The sequence below is a fragment of the Triturus cristatus genome, chromosome 2_2 (genome assembly GCF_964204655.1).
Source record: "Triturus cristatus chromosome 2_2, aTriCri1.1, whole genome shotgun sequence".
Classification (NCBI taxonomy): Eukaryota; Metazoa; Chordata; class Amphibia; order Caudata; family Salamandridae; genus Triturus; species Triturus cristatus.
This window is the reverse complement of record NC_140582.1, coordinates 1106120339-1106142068: the sequence shown is the minus strand read 5'-3', so window position 1 is coordinate 1106142068 and position 21730 is coordinate 1106120339. Positions and strand designations below refer to the sequence as shown.

Below are 21730 nucleotides of genomic sequence, written 5' to 3'. Positions count from 1 at the left end.
TTGTAGCCCAGGTGGGCGGTGACGACGCACCATTTGGTGCACCTCCCGTGACGTCGTCGTGCTTCCTGCGGAAGTCCCACCTTTGGGGCGCCATCTTCGGGTTCTTTTTTCCCCCTTTTTTTTTTTTTAACCCTAGGCGATTGATTATTCCTTCTTGTCCATTTTTCTGTAAGTTTTCATTCCTTCTGATCTTTTCCATTTTACCCCCTCTTCCTCCAGCCTCATCTTCCTGGCGGAGGTGGGTGGGTTCGCTAGTGAATCCAGAAAGATCTTCAAGCTGCAAAACTACACCGACAGGTAAGAAACTATTCGTTTTGCAGCGTGAATCTTTCTGGATTCACTATGCTGTGCATAGACTTTGTAGCGGTTTTCCTAATTTTGTGGCGGCTGGGTGGTAGATGAGCGTTGGTCGTTGAAAATGTGTTGAAGCACCTTCTGTCCAACCTGTGCTTCCTTCTTCATCTGAATGTCCACGCAGTAGTGTTTTGTGAACGTGTGCACAGATGCCCAAGTTGCCGCCAGACATATGTCCTGGATGGGCGTGTTTGCCAGGAAGGCAACGGTGGCCCCCTTCTTCCTTGTGGAGTGAGCCTGAGGCCCCTCCGCTAGCTCCTGTCCAGCCTGTTTGTGGCAGAATTGAATAGTGAGGGCAATCCATCTAGCGATGGTGCTCTTAGTCACTGGCCTACCCATGAAGCTAGTAGCAAAGGACACAAACAGCTGTTTCGACTTCCTGAGTTCCTTGGTTCTTTCAATGTAGTGCATCACCGCTCTTCTAGCGTCGAGGGTGTGCAGAGTCTTTTCTGCGTTTGAAGTCGGGTTTTGGAAGAAACTTGGTATCTGAATGCTCTGATTCATGTGGAACGCCGACACCACCTTGGGCATGAAGTGTGGGTCTGTCCTCAGGACTACCCTGTCCTTGTGGATCTGAATGTAGGGTTCCTGAAGTGTTAGTGCTTGAAGCTCGCTCACCCTGCGGAGTGAGGTTATGGCCACTAGAAAGGCCGTCTTCATCGTCAACATTTGTAGTGTGGCCTTGTGAATGGGTTCAAACGGTGCCTTCATGAGCTCTGTCAGAACCACGTTCAGATTCCATGCCGGCGGCGGCAACCTTTTCGGTGGGGCCAATCTTTTGGCTCCTTCGATGAATCTCTTCACCACCTGCGAAGTGAAGAAACTTCCACCCTTTTCACCTCTGGTGTTGGCAACGATCGCCGCTAGGTGTACCCTCAGGGAGCTCGAGCAGAGGTTACTCTTTAGAAGGTGTGTGAGGTACCTCAGCACTGTTGAGTCTCTTGTCATTCTGTTTTGGAGGCCCTTCTTCCTGCACCACACAGTAAATCTCTGCCATTTTGCGCTGTAGCATTTTCGTGTAGTTGGTTTCCTTGCCTCTCGTAGCACTCTCAAAGTGCTAGGAGGCATTCTAAGGTGCGCAAACTCTAGGTCTTCAGGAGCCACGCCGCCAGGTTGAGGGTCTCTGGCTCCGGATGCAGGACCTCTCCGTTTTGCATGGAGAGCAGGTCCCTTCTCCTCTCGAACCTGTATGGATGGCCTTGTGCCATTTCTAGGATTTGTGAGAACCATGTCTGCCTTGCCCACTGCGGAGCCACTAGGATCAGAGTCATGTTGCTGGTTCTGCACTTGTCGAGCACTCTGTGCAACAGGGGTATCGGTGGAAAGGCGTAGGCAAATGTCCTCGACCAGCTTATCCATAGGGCATTTCCCTGGGATTGCTGATCTGGTTGCCTGGACGAGAAGCTTTGGCATTTTGCATTCTGGCGTGTTGCAAATAGGTCTATTGTGGGAGTTCCCCATCTCCGGAAAAGCTTCTCCGCTTCCTGGCCATTGAGCTCCCACTCGTGCGATGCCGAGGTCTGCCTGCTTAGCCAGTCTGCCTCCCCATTGTCCTTCCCCGGTAGGTGAATTGCCAGTAGATCTATCCTGAGAGGTATGGCCCATCTCCAAATCTCCTGTGCCAGAGAGGAGAGAGGGAACGACTGTGTCCCCCCCCCTGTTTGTTGATGTAGAACATTGCCGTAGTGTTGTCTGTTTGAACCAACACCCTCTGGTTGTACAGGTGCCTCTGGAATGCCTTCAGGGCTAGCAGGATTGTTTTCAACTCGAGGTAATTGATATGGCGAACCGCATCTGCTGGAGCCCACAGACCCCTCACTCTGAGGTTGTCCATGTGCGCTCCCCATCCCTTTTGCGATGCGTCCGTGGTAATGGTCATTGTTGGGTTTGGTGGTGTCAGGCTTCTCCCTGCTGCCATGTTGTCTCTGTTCCACCAAGTTATCTCCTCCTGCACTGCGTGCGTAACAACCACTAGATCCTCCCAACTTCCGTTTGCTTGTGACCATTGCCGTTGTAGCCATTCCTGGAATGGTCTCATGTGCAGGCACACATTCGGCACCAGCTGGATACACGACGCCATCATCCCCATCATCTTGCTCACTGACCTCACTGTCAGAGCTCGCCCATTCTGGTAGAGCTGCGTCTCCTTCAGTAGGGCATCTGTCCTCCTGTCGCTGGGCACCACTGTGCTGTTCAGGGAGTTGATTTTCGCCCCCAGGAAAATCTTCACCTGCTCCGGTTCCAGCGATGACTTCCCCCAGTGAATCGAGAACCCCAGATTCGTGAGATTGTCTGTTACGCGTTTTGCATGCCTGTCGCACTCCTCGCGTGAGTTTGCCTTGACCAGCCAGTCGTCTAAGTAGGGGTAGACGTGGATCCCCTGCCTTCGTAGGTGGGCCGCGACCGCCGACAGGCATTTTGTAAAAACCCTTGGCGCCGATTTTAATCCGAAGGCCAGGGTTGTGAACTGGTAGTGTTCCTGGTCGATGTTGAACCTTAGAAGGCCCTTGTGTCTTCTGTTTATTGGGATGTGCAGGTAGGCATCCTTGAGGTCCACGGTGACCATGAAGTCCCCGTCTCTCATTTGGGGGAGAACCTCCTGCAGCGAAGTCATTTTGAACCTTTGCGTTCTGATGAACTTGTTTATGTACCGCAGGTCCAGGATGGGTCTGAGGTTTCCGTCTACTTTCGGGACCACGAAGTAGTTTGAGTAGACCCCTTTGTTGCATTCTCTGAACGGCACTGCCTCTATGGCTCTCTTTTCTAGAAGTTTCCGTGTTTCTTCTCTGAGTACGGCCAGTTCTTGAGCCGATCTCTGCCTTCCCTTTGGTTTCCTGTTTGGAGGTTTTTTCTCCAAATCTATGCAGTATCCGTACTGCATGACGTTCGGTATCCACTTGTCTGGTTATACGCCGCCACTCCTGAAGGTAGAACCTCAGTCTTCCGCCTACTGGTGTTGTATGCTCGTAGGCTTTTGAATCTTCTCTCCCCCCTGATGTTACTGTTTTGCGCCTCACTCTTGGGGGCATGTCGAGGGTAGGCGTCCTCTTGCGTGCTGAGTCACTTTGATGAGGGCTGGTCACCCCCTCTCCTCCTCTGGCCACGCCCGTTCCCTCTCCCGCGAAAGGACTGGCCCCGAGGTTGGTACTGCCAGTTTTGCTTCTGTTGACCTTGTTGTCCGTGACTTTCACCCTGCTGGAACGTCTGGTGCGACGCCCCCTGCTGGCTTCCTCCCCTACTGTAGGGTCTCCTTGAGGGATTGCCTCGCCTCATTCCCCTCAGCTGTAGGGCCCCCATGGACCTCGCCGTTTCATTTTCTTTTTTCAGCTGGGTGAGTTTCACGTCCACTGTTGCTTTGAACAGTGTCTCTCCGTTGAAGGGGGTGCTAAGGATGTTGTTCTGCACCTCCGGTTTGAATCCCGAGATTCTTAGCCATGCATGCCTTCTCTCGGTGACCCCTATGGCCATTAGTCTTGCTGAAGTCTCTGCCCCGTCCAACGCCGTCTTTATACAAGAGTTGGCGATGTTTTTGCCTTCGTCTACCAGGTGCGAGGCTCTCTGGCGGTATTCTTCGGGGAGGTGCTTTACTAGCTCCCCCATCTCGTCCCAGTGCTGGTACTGGTGCCTATTGAGAAGTGCATTGGAATTCGCCATGCGCCAGTGCATTGCGGCGTTCCTTTCGACTTTTCTTCCTGTGAGGTCTACCCTCCTGCTTTCTTTATCAGGTGGTGGGCCCGAAGTTGCTGGTACGTTGGCCCTTCTCCTGGCCGTGGAAGCTATGATGGAGTCGGCGGTGACGCTACCTTTGATGTAAGGGGGGGTCCAGGGAAGAGTGCTTATACTTCTTCTCAGTCCTGGGCGTGATCGAACGGCAGGTCGCTGGTTCTTTGAAGGCTTCTCTCCCCTGATTCATCACGCTTTGTAGCATGGGGAGGAATTGGCTCCTCGTCTGGATGGGGAGCAGAGTCACGAGGAGGAAATCGGCTTTCGGCTTCTCTTCGTCGAGTTTGACGCCGAAGGCTGTCGCTGCGCTCCTGACCACCATATTGTATACCCCGATGTCGTCGGGTGGCGAAGGGCTCGAAGGGTACGTGTCCACGGGCTCCTCCGGGTTTTCGGTGTCGAGATCCTGCCATTCGATGTCGTGGCTGGTAGATGGCGCCGAGCCGTAGAACGACTGCTGGTCTTCTTCCTCGGCTTCGCCGTCATAATAGGTCTCGTCCTCTTCTTCGAGATCTCTCGTCAGCCCCTCGGTGTCGAATTCGTCCTCGACCTCGACGACGTCCGTCGGTGGAGCCGTTGGAATCTTGAATTCCTTCATCTTGGCGTCGAACTCCTTCTTCCTTTGAAGGATGTTCTCCATTTCGGCCTCGAGCCGCCTCTTCTTTTTCTCCATCTCGGAGATGCTTTCGGCGTCGACCGCCGGTCTTTTCGACGGAACTTGCGTCGACCGTTCTTTCTGCGTCGATCGTCCCGTTTTCTGGGTTGTCTTCGACGACCCTTGCCTTTCGGCGTCTTTCGGCACCAGGGAGTCCTTTTCGAAGGATCCGCTCGGCCTCTTGTCCATGCTTCCCCCTTTGGTCGTCGAAGTTTTCGGCGCCGGGGCTCCCTTCGTGGACTTTGACTCTGATTTTCTCGAGTCGCCCTCGTGTTTGAGGTATTTTCTGTTTTGTGCTTGACGATTCTCTTACCTCGTCTTCTTTTTTCTTGTCGGTCTCTACGACCGTGAAATTTTCGGCTGCCTCGGCGACGTTGTCCTCATCGTCCGTGGAGAGGCCCAGATCGTAGAGCGACGGGGCCTTACCCTTGCCATCCATGCTGGCGTTGGCTCTTCTCTGCCGATCTCTCACCCGAAGCGCCCCAAAGGTGGGACTTCCGCAGGAAGCACAACAACGTCACGGGAGGTGCACCAAATGGTGCGTCGTCGCCGCCCACCTGGGCTACAAAAAAACAAACAAAAAAACAAAGAAAAGACTACGAATCCGGACCCAACCACAAGATCGCGGAATTATGCACAGCATAGTGAATCCAGAAAGATTCACGCTGCAAAACTAGATTTTAGAGTTTTAAAACACTAAAGTGGTACGCGAACAATATGCCTCATTTTTTATGATTAAGTAGTGACTGTTCATTGCAAACAGTCACTCTCTCTCATGCCTTCATGACTTCACCTAAAGTAATATGTACCACTTTGTTTGAAAAGGTAAGGCGGGTTAATAAATTATTTTTTTTGTTATCAGGATTGGCGGAGGAAATTATCTAATATTTTCACTAAATTAATGTTTAATGAACAATCTCCTTTTAAAAAGGATTGCAATTGACATAATACACTGAAACCATTGCTCTTAGATGCTGATATTTGAACTCCAACAGACGTTTATCAAGTTTATAAAGGAACTGAAGGTAATTCCACACCTTTTAACATACTTTAGGTACTCAATGTGCAAAGAAGGATTCCATACACATCTTACGAAGCAGTTGAAAACAATTCTCTTCTGAGTACCAAATAGCCACTAATCGATAAAGCACTTTCTCCGATAAAAACATTATGAAAACCAAACGTGCGCTTAGAAACAATACAGTAAGAATACAAACTCCATGAGCAAGTTTGCAGAAGTGTATCCAATTAGGAAACTACTATAGGTCGATATGAAGTGTACACATATATTGGTATACAAATTCAAGAAGCAGAACAGTCAATATTTTACATGAACAATTAATTCACTTTATAGCATAAAATATACTCACCGACACAAAGAGACTGTCCTAATCCAACTTGAGTTGTCTGGTGGACGGCTTCATACGTAAGAGTTCCTGATCTGGACACAATACCTGAGAAAAATATTTATTTTAGACCACGCAATACTCAGTTAACAATCAGTATGTATATTTTGACAGGAGGAACATATGGCTTAATGAGCCACAGGACATTAAAATGTAAATGAAGTCTAAGAGATTGGATTCATTTTGAGAAGCAAAAGGTTGTTGGAAAATGATTCTTTATGCAGAGTCACACACAAACCTTTTGTCTGCCTCCTCCACTTTTTCTGACCTCGTTTTTGTTGGCTTTAGGACTCTATCACTGATAACTATTGTTAAAGTGCTTATGCTCTCTCCCTAAAACATGGTACCATTGGCTCATACCCAATTGGCATATTCAATTTACTTATAAGTCTCTTATATATAAGTAGCCCTTTAATCATGTCTCAGACCTGTCATTGCAGAGCCTGTGTGCGCAGTTTACAATACCACGTTGACCTGAACAAATAAACCTTTTGCCAAGCCAAAACCTTCCCTGTTTACACACACAAGTCACCCTAAGGTAGGCCTGTTGGAGGACTGCCACTCTGCTGCACTGCCGCTTTGCTGGACCCCTGCCTTGCTGTGCTGTTCCTTTGCCTGGGCGAGAAGGACTGGACCTACATCACTGGAACCAACAATGACTCCAAGAAATAGCAGTCTGGCCTCCTGATCTCCTGGTCTCAGGGACAAAAAATACTTCTAACCACATTACTTCTGCACCTGGACTCAGCAATTTCTGAGTCTGCCCTGCCAACAGGTGCCACCCCAGTCCTGGACCCTTGAAAGTGGGCCTACGGTTCCAGCAGAACCAATGCATCTGCTGTTGAACAGATGCATTGCCCCTGCTGCATGGATCAGAACTGACGCATCGCTTTTGCTGCGTTGATCAGCACCGATGCAATGCCGCTGCTGTGTGGATAGAAGCAGAGGCACTGCCTTGGGAACCACCACTGTAACAAAGCTCTTCCTGGTGCATGATCTGCGCACCCCTTTGAGGGCAGCCTAGATGACGATGAACATCTGCATCACAGCTTACACCACACCTCGCAGCTGACACACCATCACAGCTGGATCAGCACACCATCGCCAATGTGTGGATCGGCACAGATGGATCGCCTCGACTGTACCATGCATCCTTGATGTAGATGCCCCAGGATAAAGGTATTTTTGTTGAGCGGGCCTGACTTGGTCCCTGTATCCAGCCAGCGCTATATCGTTGTCGGCCTGGACTTTGGACTATGTTCCGGTCTGGTGCATACAGATATTCCGAATAGAAATGTTTGCTTTTAGGTGCTATTTTACCTAAACACGTTGAAATTCAATATTACAAGTTCTATTTATTATTTTGCCATTTTGGGCCTGTTTTATCTATTCAATTATAAGCTATTTTTCTAATCTGGTGTGGAATATTTTTGTGAGATGTTTTCACTGTTTGAAGTGTTGCACAAATAATTTTTACCATGCTTCCAAGTTAAGCCTGGCTGCTCTGTGCCAAGCTACCAGAGGGTGGGTGTAGGTTAATTTAAGGTTTGCCTGCTTCTTACCCTCCTAGGATTGTAGTTGCTGCTCAACTAGAGCTCATAACCAGTCAATTTACATCCCAACTTCTAACAGCGGTCATACCCAAAATCTGGAACACATGTACAAAGAATCCAATTTTGCATGTTTTGGAAAAGTTTTAAGTTTTGTCAACAAACACAAAAACGGATGCAAAAAGAAAGGTATGTACCAGAAAATGTTCATGCTTTTTAATGCACAAAATGTTGCAAGCCAAGATGCTGTGCAAAGTCCACAAACTTTGCAAAATATTGAACTTCCCACTATTCCACTGGAAAATGTAACTGTCACGGTTTGACACAAAACATTTTTTTTAAATAATTTACAAAAATGGCAGTTGGGGCACTAGCAGAGAGCATCGCACTTCTCACTGCTGTCAAAGGTAAATCAAAACCAACTGTGTATTCTCTTATTGGTGCCAGAGTTAAACAGTGATCAGCCACAGCTATTCCTTACATAGCGACAACCATAAGTTGCCATTTAACAAAATGAAAGCAAAAAACTCAGCACTCAATAGATCGAAATGAAATCAGTCAACTAGCTCTATTACAGCGAACAAAAAAAGTATCATAATCTCAGCCCTTTCACTAACGAACAGAAGTTGTTTGCTCAATGTCATTAAAGATACTAAACTGATTTCATTATGCTCCATTGATTGCTGATGATTTTGCTTAAAGGAAAGAAAAAAAAATCAACATCCCAAAAGATCCGGAAATGGCCACAGTAGTGGACAAAATGGCAACCAGCACATCTGAAGCTTTATTACTAATAAACACAGAACAAATTGTTATACGGTCTATGGTCCTGCAACAAGACTGTCTCGCACTAGACACCCTGCTGGCCGAGAAAAGGGGGGGGGGAGGGGGCAGGGAGTTCCTGTCACATGCTGAAGGTACTCGCTGCTGTTTGTATATCCCAGACGAGGTAGAAAAGTAGAGGAGTTTGCAGGATTTGTATCAAATTTGAGACAAGAATTGAAGACACCAAGTCTGTATAAGAACTTCAGGAACGGTTTAAATACAATTGCCAACTGGTTCTCAACAGCAGGTATGGGGATAGTGAAAGCTATATTAATGCCCATACTGATTATTCGATTATGCCTGATACTTCTGTATGTTTACATACTATGCAAGAAACATGATGCTTATCAATTTTTTTTTAAAAAGACATGGGTTTAGTGGGAATAATGAATGACGACTACATAAAGACACTATAATACTCAAGCATTCGGTTGTGGAGGTGAAACCAACAATTATTGTAATGATATACATCAACAAAGGGGGGGGGGGGGGGAGAGAAATGACTACATATTTAGAAATCGTTATTTTATATTAGAAATGAAATTTAGCAACATGTTTAAATACAAATGAAATGCCCGTTTTAGAAATGACTCACAAAATATCTATCTTAGTAAAACAAATAAATACAACCTGTTAGACCTGGCACATTGGCATGGGTCTCCCTTCCATTTTTTTGCTGTTGCATCATATGTTTTTGCTGGTGTTAGGTGCTCAGAGCACTGTGCCACTGCTATCCAGTGCCACAGTGCAAGTGCTCCCTACTGTAAATTGTTGTATGAATTTGTGATTCCATGATTGGTTGGTTTGGTTTACCTGTCAGACCCTAGTACAGTGCATCAGGAGTGCCCAGGGCTTGTAAATACAAATACTGCTGGTGGGCTTGCAGCACTGGTTGTGCCACCCACAGAAGCGGCCTGTAAAAGTGTGTCTAAGGTCTGCCATTGCAGAGCCAGCATGCAGTCTGGTACTGTTATGCTGACTGGTCAAGTACACCCACTTGCCAGTCCCTAAACCTTCCCTTTTCTTCATATCAGACACCCTTATGGTAGGCCCAAGGGCAGGGTGCATTGTAAGGATAAGGTAGGACATGCCCTGGTGTGTGTGGCATGTTCTAATAGTGAATTACAGCCATTTTCGTTTTTCACTATTGCAAGGCTACCTGTTGTCCATAGGCCAAAATGGGCAGTTTGGTTATTACACCTTATAATCCTAATTAACTCAGGGAACATGGTAAAAATTCGAATTCAGTATGCCAGAACTCAGAATGATAAAATACATATTTTAGTGAAGTTGGTTTTAACATTCTGTGTTTGAAAATACCACTTTTAGAAATTAGGTATTTTCTTGTCTAACCATTCAAACCTGCCTCTGCTAGGCTGTGTATTCCCTGTCTGGAGTTTCAGTGACAGGGCTGGGGAATTCCAGGAGACAGGGTGAGGTGTCCCAGTGGTGAAAAGAGAGATCGGCATCTAGATGGAAGGGAGGAGCTGCACCTGGGACCTGAATAGGGCTGGGCCTTCCCTCCACAATGCTGGCTCCACCTCCTGTGGTGCGTCTGATGTCTCTGCCCTGCACTCTGAAAGGAAAGGAGGAGTCAGGTAAACAAAGTGCTCCAGGACTGACGAGAACCGGTTTGAACAAGGCAAAGGCCCCTCTGCCCTCAGAGGACAAAGGATTTTGGAGTATAAGTATTGGGACCCTGATCCCAAGAATTTAGATCACTTTGGGAAACAAGAAGAAACTCTACTGAGGAGAGGAACCAAGAAGAAACTGAGGAGATACTATCTCTGAAACTGGGGGATTGACCTGCAGGGGTTGCCTACTGCCAAAGAGAGGAGAAAGGAACTTTGTGTGTACGTTTGCTCAACTTGTGAAGGATCTCCAAGGGCTTGGAAAAGAGCTTGCCTCCTGCCGAAGTCTCAGGAACAACAGACTTCAACCCCCAGCTCCCCAGAGTTCTTTGGAAGTGCCTGCTTCTGTCTTTGGGGCTTCTGAAGGACTGCGTGTCGCAAGGAGCTGGAAGCGCGACTCAAGAAGGAGAAGCGTGCCACCGTCAGAGCTGTTGTCGTAGCATCACGTAAAGTGTGTCGCCGCTGCAGCTGTCGTATCGAGCGGAAGCGTCGCGCATCATCGAAGAAGTGTCTCGCAACGCCGAAGAAGCGTGTCACCATCGCAGAGAGAGAAGGAAAACAGGAGGCGCCGACTATGTTGCCTTCCACCATAGAACAGCATCAGGCAGCGGAGCTGGCACAGGCTATACTGCTTGGAGAGCCACTGCATAGACCCCAAGTTCTCCAGACTTGGTGCCCCCAACAAGAAGCCGTGCCACCCATGAGAATGTGTGAATATATGAAAGGTAAGTTTGAGAGTAACAAAAGTAGTGGAAAAACCAATAATTATAGGTTCTTGTGAAGCCAGTAAGTTTCTCAAATTAAAGGGAGCATGGACTGTCAAAGGCCAAGTGTTAACGTCTCTTATTAAACATCAAGATACCTCAAGTTTAAAAGTGAGCTTTGAAATGTGTTGTGCTAAGATCATTGTGAACTCTGTGACAAAGGCTAAAGGTTAAGATTTAGGTGGTTAGTTGCCCACTGTAACCTTTCTTTAAGATAAACAATATGTACTGCAGGTAGTTTGCCATGCTCCTTCTGGAGGAATGCTAATTGTATTTCCACCTGCCCCTTTGTAAATACTTGTAATTTTATTTATGTATTTTGTTTGGTTTAAGTCTTTTCCATTTCAAAAGCACTGTTTAGACAGGGATTTACTGAATGTTATTTGATATGTTGTAGAGTTCTGCGTTTCTCTCTCATAGCCCTGCAATCTGCCTCGCTATCATGAGTCAAGGACAAAAAGGGATTCTTGGTCCCCAGTGTCTGCAGTACACGGCTAAGAACACCAGAGGAGAAAGACCAGTTGACACATCTAGGTTCTAGTAACTTCTGTCCACTGCTCGCTAGCTCAACGAGAGAGCAGGATGTTGACCCACTACCTTGCTGTCTTCACCTAACTGCGTGGCATGTTACAGATTTTACATGAAAACAAACAGTCTCAAAGACCCTTTGTTTGCATGCAAAAGCTGTAATCTAACCTTAGCAGCAGAAGACAGTTCCACTGCTGTATTATGCATGTCAGGTGGGGGCTGTTACAGGCCGGCCTCACACAGACACTATACACATCTGATATTCTGCACTAGTGTCAGGCAGTGAAGCATGCCAGAAAATAGAACTCCAGGACTTGTAAATCATACGCCCCCTTACCCAATCAGAAGTCAGAATAGAGAAAAAAAGGTCTACCTCAGTACATTCAACCCTATTCTGGCTCCTGAATGAATACAAGCCAGTGCACAGATTGGTGCTGTGCTAGCCTAGCTGAAATAAGGAATCAAAGTGCATGCTTGCGGCAAACAAAGTTTACCACAAAACATTTTCCCCGCAGGGAATTACAACGCAGTCGTTACAATGACCGGGTTTTAATTTCACATACCATTACTCCGCAAGTCAGAACAACGACTTGCGGAGGGGGAAAGGTGTTGGATTTAAAATTCAACACCTTCCCTAATGTCCGCGCAGACTGAAGTTGGAATAGTAAATTAGACTATTCCAACATCCAGCGCCCCCCCTCCGCAAGTCGTTGAAACGACTTGCGGGGTAATGGTATGCGGAATTACAACGCAGTCGTTGTAACGACCGCGTTGTAATTCCCTGCGGGGAAAAAGACTGCAGGGTAAAGAGGCATATTTCATGCTCGCTAATGTCAGAAAGTAGCAGGTAAGCGTGTGCGTGTTTGTAAATTTGAAAGCCTGAGGTGGGAGGAGTTGGGCACAGGGGTTGGATACTACAGTATATGACTTTGTGCTCCACCTTCTTACAACTTTAGAAACAAACACTGCTTCTGGCAGCCCTGGGATCCATGGACCCAGACTTCTCACACATCGTTTAGGAAGCCAAAACATCAACTGAGACTATACAATAACTCAATTTAATTCATCTGAGAAAGTTAGTTGGAATTTAACAATTTGCTGGATGTGAAAAGGGGCCATGCCCACCAAGCTCCTATATCCTGTGATTGGCTTTATCTAGAGTGATTCTGTCACTTGTATCATCCCTGGAAAAACACTAAAAAAACAGAAAAAAGCCCAAAACAACTCTGCACCCTGAGATGGGCTACTTGTGTTCATAACGACAGGGTGGGGATAACGAAATGCTGGGCAGCAGGTGCACCTGTACTTTGCTTGGAATGCCATACGTAGCTTATGTGAATTTTATGCTGGGGTGCAGCATATTAGACAGCAGTTACGGAAGCTCTAATGAAATTAAATAAAGAAAACTATGAAAATGACTGATATTGTGTTAAAATAAAACACAAACTGAGCTGGGAAGTCACATCTGTTAAATATTGTGTGGCTAGGCACAGTTGCAGTATCATGTATGAACAATCATCACTCAAAATGAACCAGAAATCTCTTTATAAATTCTAATGCGCAGCAGCACATTTGTCACAGCCCATTGACAATGGGTATAGCAAAAAAGACATCAGTATGCAGAACTCACCAATTCTTCCTTTCTTGTGGATGTGGCCAGGCATGATGCCAATTTTGCATTCACCAGGCTAAAAAAAAGCCAAAATATAAAAAAGAAAAGGCACTGTTTTACAGGACTAAACAGTTTTATGCCAAAATTTACAGGTAGGGCAGCTGGAATTATGTGTTTCTGCTGCAGCTCTTTTATGATAATTATCAATTTGCCACATAATCAATTATCTGCTACATAATCTTCAGATTTTACCAAAATTAAAAATGTTTCTAGCTAAAAACGGATGGAAACATACTACAATAGTAGCGACATGTGTTCGCACACATGGAAGGCTCTTTGAAAAAGTTAACTGGTCATCTTTCAGTTGCTTATTTCTCTATTTTGCTCTTAAACTGGTCCTATGGAGGTGAAATCTTAATCAGAAAGTATTGCCAATGTGTAAAAATTACAAAATCATGAAGTAATATTAAAAAAAAGCCACATCCAGCAATATGAACAAGTAACTTACCTTCGGTAATGCTTTTTCTGGTGGATACAGTATCTGCCTGTGGATTCCTTAACTTTTAAATAACCCCTTGCACAGAATTCCACGGAAACTTTTTTCATAGCTCTCCCACGTTGATGAGGACATCACAATGGCACGGCTCTGTTCGCGACTCTGTATGATGTCATCAGAGCCATAAGAAGGCCTAGTCAGTGTGCTGACGTCAGTTCCACCCATTTTTTCCATGCCTTTGAGGCAAACCGACAACATTTCACAAGTATACAGAGTATAAAATATATACACAAATATACACAGATTATGACTTAAAAAAGAAAGAAAAGTGAAATTCCAAAATATAGACATTTCCTAGCGACAAGCATCATATCAGTGCAAATGACAATGAAACAAGATTGTCATGTCAAAAAATCTTTTCAGTATAAGTAGGTAGACAACGGGGAGGCGGTAGGTCAGTGAGCAATCCACAGGCATACTGTATCCATCAGAAAAATCGTTACCGAAGGTAAGTAACTTGTTCTTCTGATGGATACATATTTCTGTGGATTCCTCACCTTCTGAATTGAATCCCCAAGCAGTCCCGCTCTCAGAGGAGGGTGTCCCCCTAATCAATACAAGTCTTTAAAATGATAGAAAATAGCTTAGTTCAATGTAGATGGTAAATGCAACACTTTACTCTTAAAGTACCTTGGATGCGTTAGACAATACAAACAAAAGGGCCGCAGGGAAGGTGATGCGTTGGTTCCTTGCTTCGGGGAGGTGATCTGTCTGTTCCTTACTGCAGCACAGGGGAGGTGATGCGTTGGTTCCTTACCAGAGAGGAGGTGATGCGTTGGTTTCTACTGTGATCCGGTGCGATGCGACAAGATGGCGCCTCAATGCGATGATCTGGTGAGATGCAACAAAATGGTGTCTGATGCGATGCAACAACGTGGATGCGATGCGTGCACGTCCAACGGCCGTGCGACGACTCGGTGAACTCTTGAGCTGCGACAGGCCCTGCGACACACTTCTCCGGAGATGCGACCTCTGTGGCGGTGACACGCTTCTCCAGTGATGCGACACACTTTGTCGGTGATGCAAAGGTGAACAGCTGCGGCGGCGACAAGCTTCTTCGGCGATGCAACAGCAACTGCTGCGGCGGAGACATGCTGCTTCCTCGATGAGTTGCGCTTCCAGCTACCAGTGACACGCAGTCTTCAGAGGGCCCAAAATAACAGCAGGCACCTCACTGCAGGTAGAATTCCCAGCAAGGGAATTCAGGGGGAGCTGGTGGTGAAGTCTTTGTGTCCCTGAGACTTAAGAACAGGAGACAAGCTCAGCTTCAAGCCCTTGGAGATAGTAAAAGTACACACAAAGTTCCCTTTCTTCTTTCCTTGGCAATAAAGTAACCACTGCAGGCCAACCCCAAACAGCAAACAGCACAGGGGCAGTCTCCTCCTTCAGCTTCCTTGGTTTATCTCCTTGGCAAAGGTTCGTCTTGATTCCCAGAAGTGATCTAAAGTTCTGGGGTCTGGGACGCAATATTTATGCTGCAAAATCCTTTGTCGTCTGAAGGCAGAGGGTGTCTGTGCCCAGCCAAAACCAGTTCTGTCCTCCCTGGTGTAGCTTCCTGGCAGGAGGTGGAGACAGCATTGTTTAAGAGCAGACCTGGCTCAGGTAGCTGAAAGGAAATCTCCTCCCCCTACTCTCTATTCTATGAGGGCTCAGGTCAGTGAAAGGAAATCTCGGCCCCCTACTCTCTATTCAATGCAGGTCCTATTCAGCCCAGCCCTGACCCATAAGACTGCTGGAGCCAAGGTTCTTTCTAGCTCCCTGTCACTCACAAACCAGACATGGAATACACAAACCCAGCAGAGACATGCTGGATGGTTAGGCAAGAAAATACCTACTTTCTAAAAGTGGTATTTTCAAACACAGAATGTGAAAATCACCCTCACTAAAAGATGTATTTTAACGTTCTGAGTTCAGGCATACTAAACTCGAATTTCTACCTTGTTCCCTGGGTCAGTTAGGATTATAAGATGTTATAATCAAACTGCCCATTTTGGCCTACGGGAACAGGTAGCCTTGCAATAGTGAGAAACTAAATTGGCTGTATTTCACTATCAGGACATGCCACACACATCAGGTCATGTCCTACCTTTTACACACAATGCCCCCCCCCCCACGGGGCCTACCTTAGGGGTGACTAATATGTAGAAAAGGGGTTTAGGGACTGGCAAGTGGGTGCACTTGCCAAGTCAACATGGCAGTCCCAGACCGCACACAGGCTCTGCAATGGCAGGCCCGAGACATATTTTACAAGCTGCTTCTGTGGGTGGCACAACCAGTGCTGCAAGCCCACCAGCAGCATTTGATTTACTGGCCCTGGGCACACATGGTGCACTATTCTAGGGTCTGACAAGTAAATCAAATAAGCCAATCATGGAGTCACTAATCCAATACAACAATTTACAATAGGGAGCACTTGCACTTTGGCACTGAATAACAGTAGCAAAGTGCCCAAAGCATCTAGACCAGCAAAAACATAGTAACAACACAGGAGGCAACAGCAAAAAATGAAAGGGAGACCCACGCCAATGGTGCCAGGTCTAACAATCCACATGAAAAGCGCTCGCTTGTAGACAGCTTTGCCCTTCATTCTTCCCACGTAACCAAAGAAGAGCTGATCGTCCAGCCGCAAGTCCTTGGTTCTGTCCGGGTAGAAGCTGACCGCCCTCCTAGGATGCAGGCAGTGAAGTCTCTCCTCCTCCTCCTTGGAAGGGTGAGGGGGAAGATATAAAGTAGCTAAGGTGATAGACTGCCCTAGATGTAAAGGAGTAACCACCTTAGGCAGGAAAGCAGCTCTGGTCCTGAGAGAACCATCTTATCTGCATGAATGGTTGTAAAAGGGGGCTTAGAACTAAGAGCCTGAAACTCACTTACCCTCATGGCAGAGGTAACAGCAACCACAATTTTTTTATTTTTATGTAAGAAGCATCAACGGACAACTATGAAGATGCTCAAAAGGAGATCACATCAGTAAAGTAAGAACCAAATTTAAGTCCCATTGAGGCATAATAAAATGAGTGGTAGGAAATCTATTTTTTAAACCATTGATGAACCCCATAACTATGGGAGATTTAAACAACGATAGCTGGTCTGGCAAACAAAGAAAGGGCGATAAACCAAACAAATAGCCTTTAACAGTCACCATAGCACAACGTCGCTGGGTCAAGGAAAGAGAAAAACTAAGAACATCGGACACATGGACCTTCAAAGGATCAATTGAACTCTCTCCATACCACTTAACAAATCTGGCCCATCTATAGGAATAGACTGATTTGGTGGAGTGTCTTCTGGCCGATAATATAAAATCCACAACATCAGGTGGGAGAGAGAAAGAACTCAGGTTGCCCCGTTCAATCTCCAGGCATAAAGGTGCTGGCTCCGGAGGTGAGGATGTAGAACCCGCCCCTGCGACTGCGAGCTGAGGTCTGCCCTGAGAGGGAGACGGAGCGGAGGGTGAGATGAGATATGAAGGCCTGTGCACCAATCTTTCTTGGCCAATCTGGGGCGATCAATGTGACTTGGGCCCGGTCTTGGACAATCTTCCTCAGACCCTGAGGAATCAAGGGTATGGGAGGAAACGTGTAAACTAGCCAAAGCCTCTAATCTAGTTGAAACGCGTCCCCTAACGCTCCACGCATCGGATACTGGAGACTGCAGAACCACAGGCAGTGCGTGTTCTTGTGAGATGCAAAAAGGTTCACCCGAGGAAACCCCCACATTCTGAAAATGCGGTGAACCTCCTCCGAGTATAGACGCCACTCATGATTGGCTGAGTATTGCCGACTGAGACTGTCTGCACAAACATTCAGCACCCTGGCCAGAAGATTTGCAATTAAGCAAATTTGGTGGTCCTGAGCCCAAGACCAGAGCTGCAGAGCCTCTCTGCAGACACTAAACGGCCCTACTCCTCCCTGTTTGTTGATATATCACATAGCGGTAGTGTTGTTCGTCAGGACCAGAACTGACTGACCGCAAAGGGAGGGAAGAAAGGCATTGAGAGCCAAACGTATCGCCCGCAATTCCAGAGGATTGATATAAGCAATCTTTCCTCTGGAGACCAAAACTCTTGATCTGAAGATCCATCAGATGAGCACCCCACCCAAGAGTGGCAGCATCTGTTATTACTGTGGCCACTGGTGAAGTAGATGGAAAAGGCTTCCCTTGAGTCAGGTTGCCTGAAACACTCCACCATCACAGATAAGCCGCAGTGTCTCTGTAGTTTCTGACCACCGCCCTGAGATCTCCGTTGTGATGAACAACACTGCCTTCCGAGACACCACACGAGAGTGCCTTTATGTGCCAGCGTGCATGGTTGACCAACAGTATGCAGGAAGCGAACAGACCGAGCAGGCACAAAACCTTCAGGACTGGAACAGCCGGTCCATCTTGAAACATTGGGATCATTGCTTGGATGTCTAGAACCCTCTGAGGAGGCATGAAAGCACGACTCAGTAGTGTCCAGTACTGTCCCTATGAACAGGTTGCACTGAGAGTGCACCAGGTGAGATTTGAGTACACTTATCGAAAAACCCAAGTCGAACAACAGTCGAGTTGTTACCTGCAGATGTTGCAGCACCATCTCTGGCGACCTTGCTTTGAACAGCTTGTTGTCCAGATAGGGGAAAACAGAAATCCCTGACCTTCAGAGATCTGCTACTACCACCGCCATCACCTTTGTGAAAGACCTGTGGCGCGAATGTAAGACCAAACAGAAGGATCACAAACTGGTAGTGTTGAGATCCCACCGTAAAAAGGAGATATCTCTGATGCGACTTCAGGATGGGAATGTGATAATAAGCATCCTGTAAATCGATTGACACAATCCAGTCTTCCTGCTGCAGCGCCAGAAGAACCTAAGCTAGAGTCACCATCTTGAACTTTTCCGGTTTGAGGTAAAAATTCAAGACCCAGAGGTCTAGGATCAGCTGCAATCGACTATCCTTTTTGGGGAATCAGGACATACCGGGAGTAGCATCCCTGACCCCTCTCCTGCTCCAGAACAATCTCTATCGCACCATTCTGTAACAGGGACAGGTCCTCTTGTTGCAGAAGCATCAGATGGTCCTCCGAACACCAACCCTGGCCAGGAGGGTGAGGAGTGCAAAACTCCCGGAAGGGAAGCAAAGGGCGTACCCATTTTCTACAAGATTCAAAACCCGACGATCTGACGTAACAGATTTCCAATTTTGCTGAAAATGGGGCATCTGGCCTCCAACAGGACCAACATGCTCCAAGACGGGACATACAGAGCTGCTTCCCTGTAGAGCCGGGGGTGGGGGATCAACAGGTGAAGAGGAGGACGAGAACGATTGGTGTGCAGCCCCTCGCAGACTACTTCTTCCCTTCCCTCTTTATGACTTATGCAGAGGGTTCTGTTGCTGCTGCCGTCGGCCTCGAAAAGGAGCCGCCTTTCCAAAGCCCTAAAACCTTTGGAAACCAAAGCCCCTAAGCTGTGACTGCAAGCCTAAAGATCTAGCTGTAGCCCTGCTATCCTTAAATCGCTGTAAGTCTGAGTCGGCCTTGGTCCTAAAGAGTCTTGATTCGTCAAAAGATAGGTCCAACAGCATGGGTTGGATATCCAGAGAGAAACCTGACCCTCTCAACCAGGCATGCCTCTTAGTTGCCACCGAAGAGCCGATTACCCTGGCAACGGAGTCAGCCGTATCAAGGCCGGACTAGGTCACCAGACGGGCTGCAGCCTGTGTGTCCAACAGCACCTCAGCAAAGTGACCCTGGACATCCTCTGGCAACTGGGGTATTACATCCTTCACAGAATCCATCAATGAATGGATATAACGCAAGCAAGTGGCATTAGTTGTTTTTAAAGCCATGCTGGCCAACGCACTTTGTTCCAACTTCTTGGAGTCCCTATGCCATGAGTAGAACAAAAGGAAGCAGTTTTGAGTTCTTCACAAAGCAGGGGCAGACATTGGCTTCTGCCATATCTCCAAAATTGGATCTGTAAGAGCCTCATTGAAGGGAATCAGAGATTCCACCGCCGAAGGAGGAGAATGCAGAACTTCCGTCAAAATATTAAATTTGACCCCTGCCGTTGCCAACTGTAAGCCCAAAGGGTCAGCAGACTTTCTAATAACCGAATGGTAAATGGCCACACCCTGAGAGGGAAGAGATTTTGGAGAGGAGAACTCCAACTGTGGTGATGTGTCAAGCCCACTGGCTTCTAGCAGTCCTGCAAAATCTTCCATTGAGTCAAGTCTCTCCGCCTCTTCAGCCTGCTCCTGCTGCTCCTGGAGTTCCTATTCTTCCAGAAGCTTCTGAGCCTCCCTCTTCGAATGAATCTTCGAGGAGGGAGGCTCAGAGGCTTCCTCCAAGCCGGCGTCAATGGAGGACCTTCAGAAGCAGGTAGCGGTGCCAACCGAAGTCGAGATGGAGCCGGAGCGGAGCTCCACAGTGCCGGAGAGTAGTCCAATCTTCCCTCCTGAGATGGAATCGGTGTCGAGAACCTCGGCGTCGGGAGAGGCCAAGATGGAGTCATTGGCATGAATGGTGCCTGGGCATAATGCTGGTGACTGCCCAAACTATAAGAAAGTGGACTCACGGGCCAGCCAGCTTGCCGGATAGGTTAACTGCCCTGCATTAAATGCGACACATCCGTGGCGGGAAAGGTGGGTATGGATCCAGAACTGCCTGACCTGAGACGAATCGAGGTCGAAGAGCGTGCACTGGCAGCGGTGCATGGAGATGCCGGATCCAGCATCAGAGCGGCCGAAGGTGCAGGAGACTCCCCCTGGAAGACGGAGAGTCCCTAGGCGTTAAAGAATGCCTCCAAGTCGGAGAATACCCAGGAGACACCTTTGGTGAAAGAGAAGGGGAGATATCATCCTTTCAATGTTGACCCCGGACCGGGGACACTGACGACTTCTCCCTCGAAGAGCGACCCATGGACTAGTGTTGCCTCTTCTTCTTGTGCTTTTTGGAAGACCTAGAGGTGTGCGGAGTCGACTACTTCGACCACGACCTGGTCCTCTTCCAACCTCTCTTCTCCTTTGCCCGGGCCATAAACAACTTTGCCTGCCTTTCTTTAATTGCATTCAGATTCATCCAACGTCACGAAGAACATTCTACAAGTCGTGGCTCGACGACAAACACCAAAGGCAGTCTTCGTGGGGGTTCGTGACCGACATATGGGCCCTACATTCCCAACAGGGTTTCAAACCAGGCTTCTTCGGAGTAGCCATTGTGAAGAAATAGTGTAAGGGCAACTGCAACAAAGTAGACTCCAAAGAAATGGAGAGACCTAGAAAACCGTTATGCGTCTATGGCACGGAAAACAAGCATTGAAAATGCAATAGGTCTCGCCTTTGATTAAGTTAAAGCCATTTGCTTTGCTTATGGTATTCTATAGCAAAGCAAATGGTTTTAACTTAATGAAAGGCGAGACCTCTTTCATTTTTAATGCTTGTTATTTCTGCTAGAGCTTTTAGTGAGTTTTCTCCTGCGGAACATTGTTTTCTATTGTCTGATTGGCTCACAAGGCCTAACATCACAGAGGTGGGTGTTACATGGCCAGGTCGACAACAAGATGTTGGCAGCATCTGAGAAATGCATCATTGTATCATTGTTTCTGGTCTCCGTATACCCAATAAAAGATATGAAAACATTCAGAAACTTTCCTTAATTATTCCTACTCGCATGTGTGCATCAAAGGTGGCTGTTAAGTCTCACTAAAAACACCTTTATCATGTTTAGCTCTGTGTCACTGCGCAGGGTCTCTTCATGCCAGACGAGCTTATGAGACTTTCTAGGAATAAACAATGGTTTCATGTTTGCTTCCCCTCTTCGGAGACATTGGGCAATAAAGCACACTGAAGGGTGAAGAACACATTAGTGGCACTTGTTTTCTCCAGCTGTTTATTTCATAATCTGCTCGTTTGGTTATTGGGTGATGTGAAAATTCATCCTCGGATGGGTTTATGCTTGCAGCTGATGACTGAGTATAAACCAACTGAGACGGACTTGCCTTAGGCTACTGACATGGCTCTCGGCTCTCACCTCTCAAGGGGCAAGCTCTGGAGAGTGAACGAAAGAGAGAAGAGAGACCGCGATGGGAGATACAGAGAGAGGAGATACATAGAGATAATAGACAGAGAGAGAGAGAGAGAGAGAGA

General features: G+C 47.2%; 1 protein-coding gene across 1 annotated transcript in view; it reads right to left on the bottom strand.

Moving 5' to 3' along the window:
- SUCLG1 (succinate-CoA ligase GDP/ADP-forming subunit alpha) overlaps nucleotides 1–21730 on the bottom strand; it is a 180471-nt gene that overhangs the window by 61910 nt on the left and 96831 nt on the right. Inside the window, exons 5-6 of the mRNA XM_085642659.1 lie at nucleotides 13067–13124; nucleotides 6103–6186 (exon numbers count right to left, since the gene is read on the bottom strand). Coding sequence (XP_085498785.1) covers nucleotides 6103–6186; nucleotides 13067–13124 — 142 coding nt within the window. The remainder of the gene's footprint in view (nucleotides 1–6102; nucleotides 6187–13066; nucleotides 13125–21730) is intronic.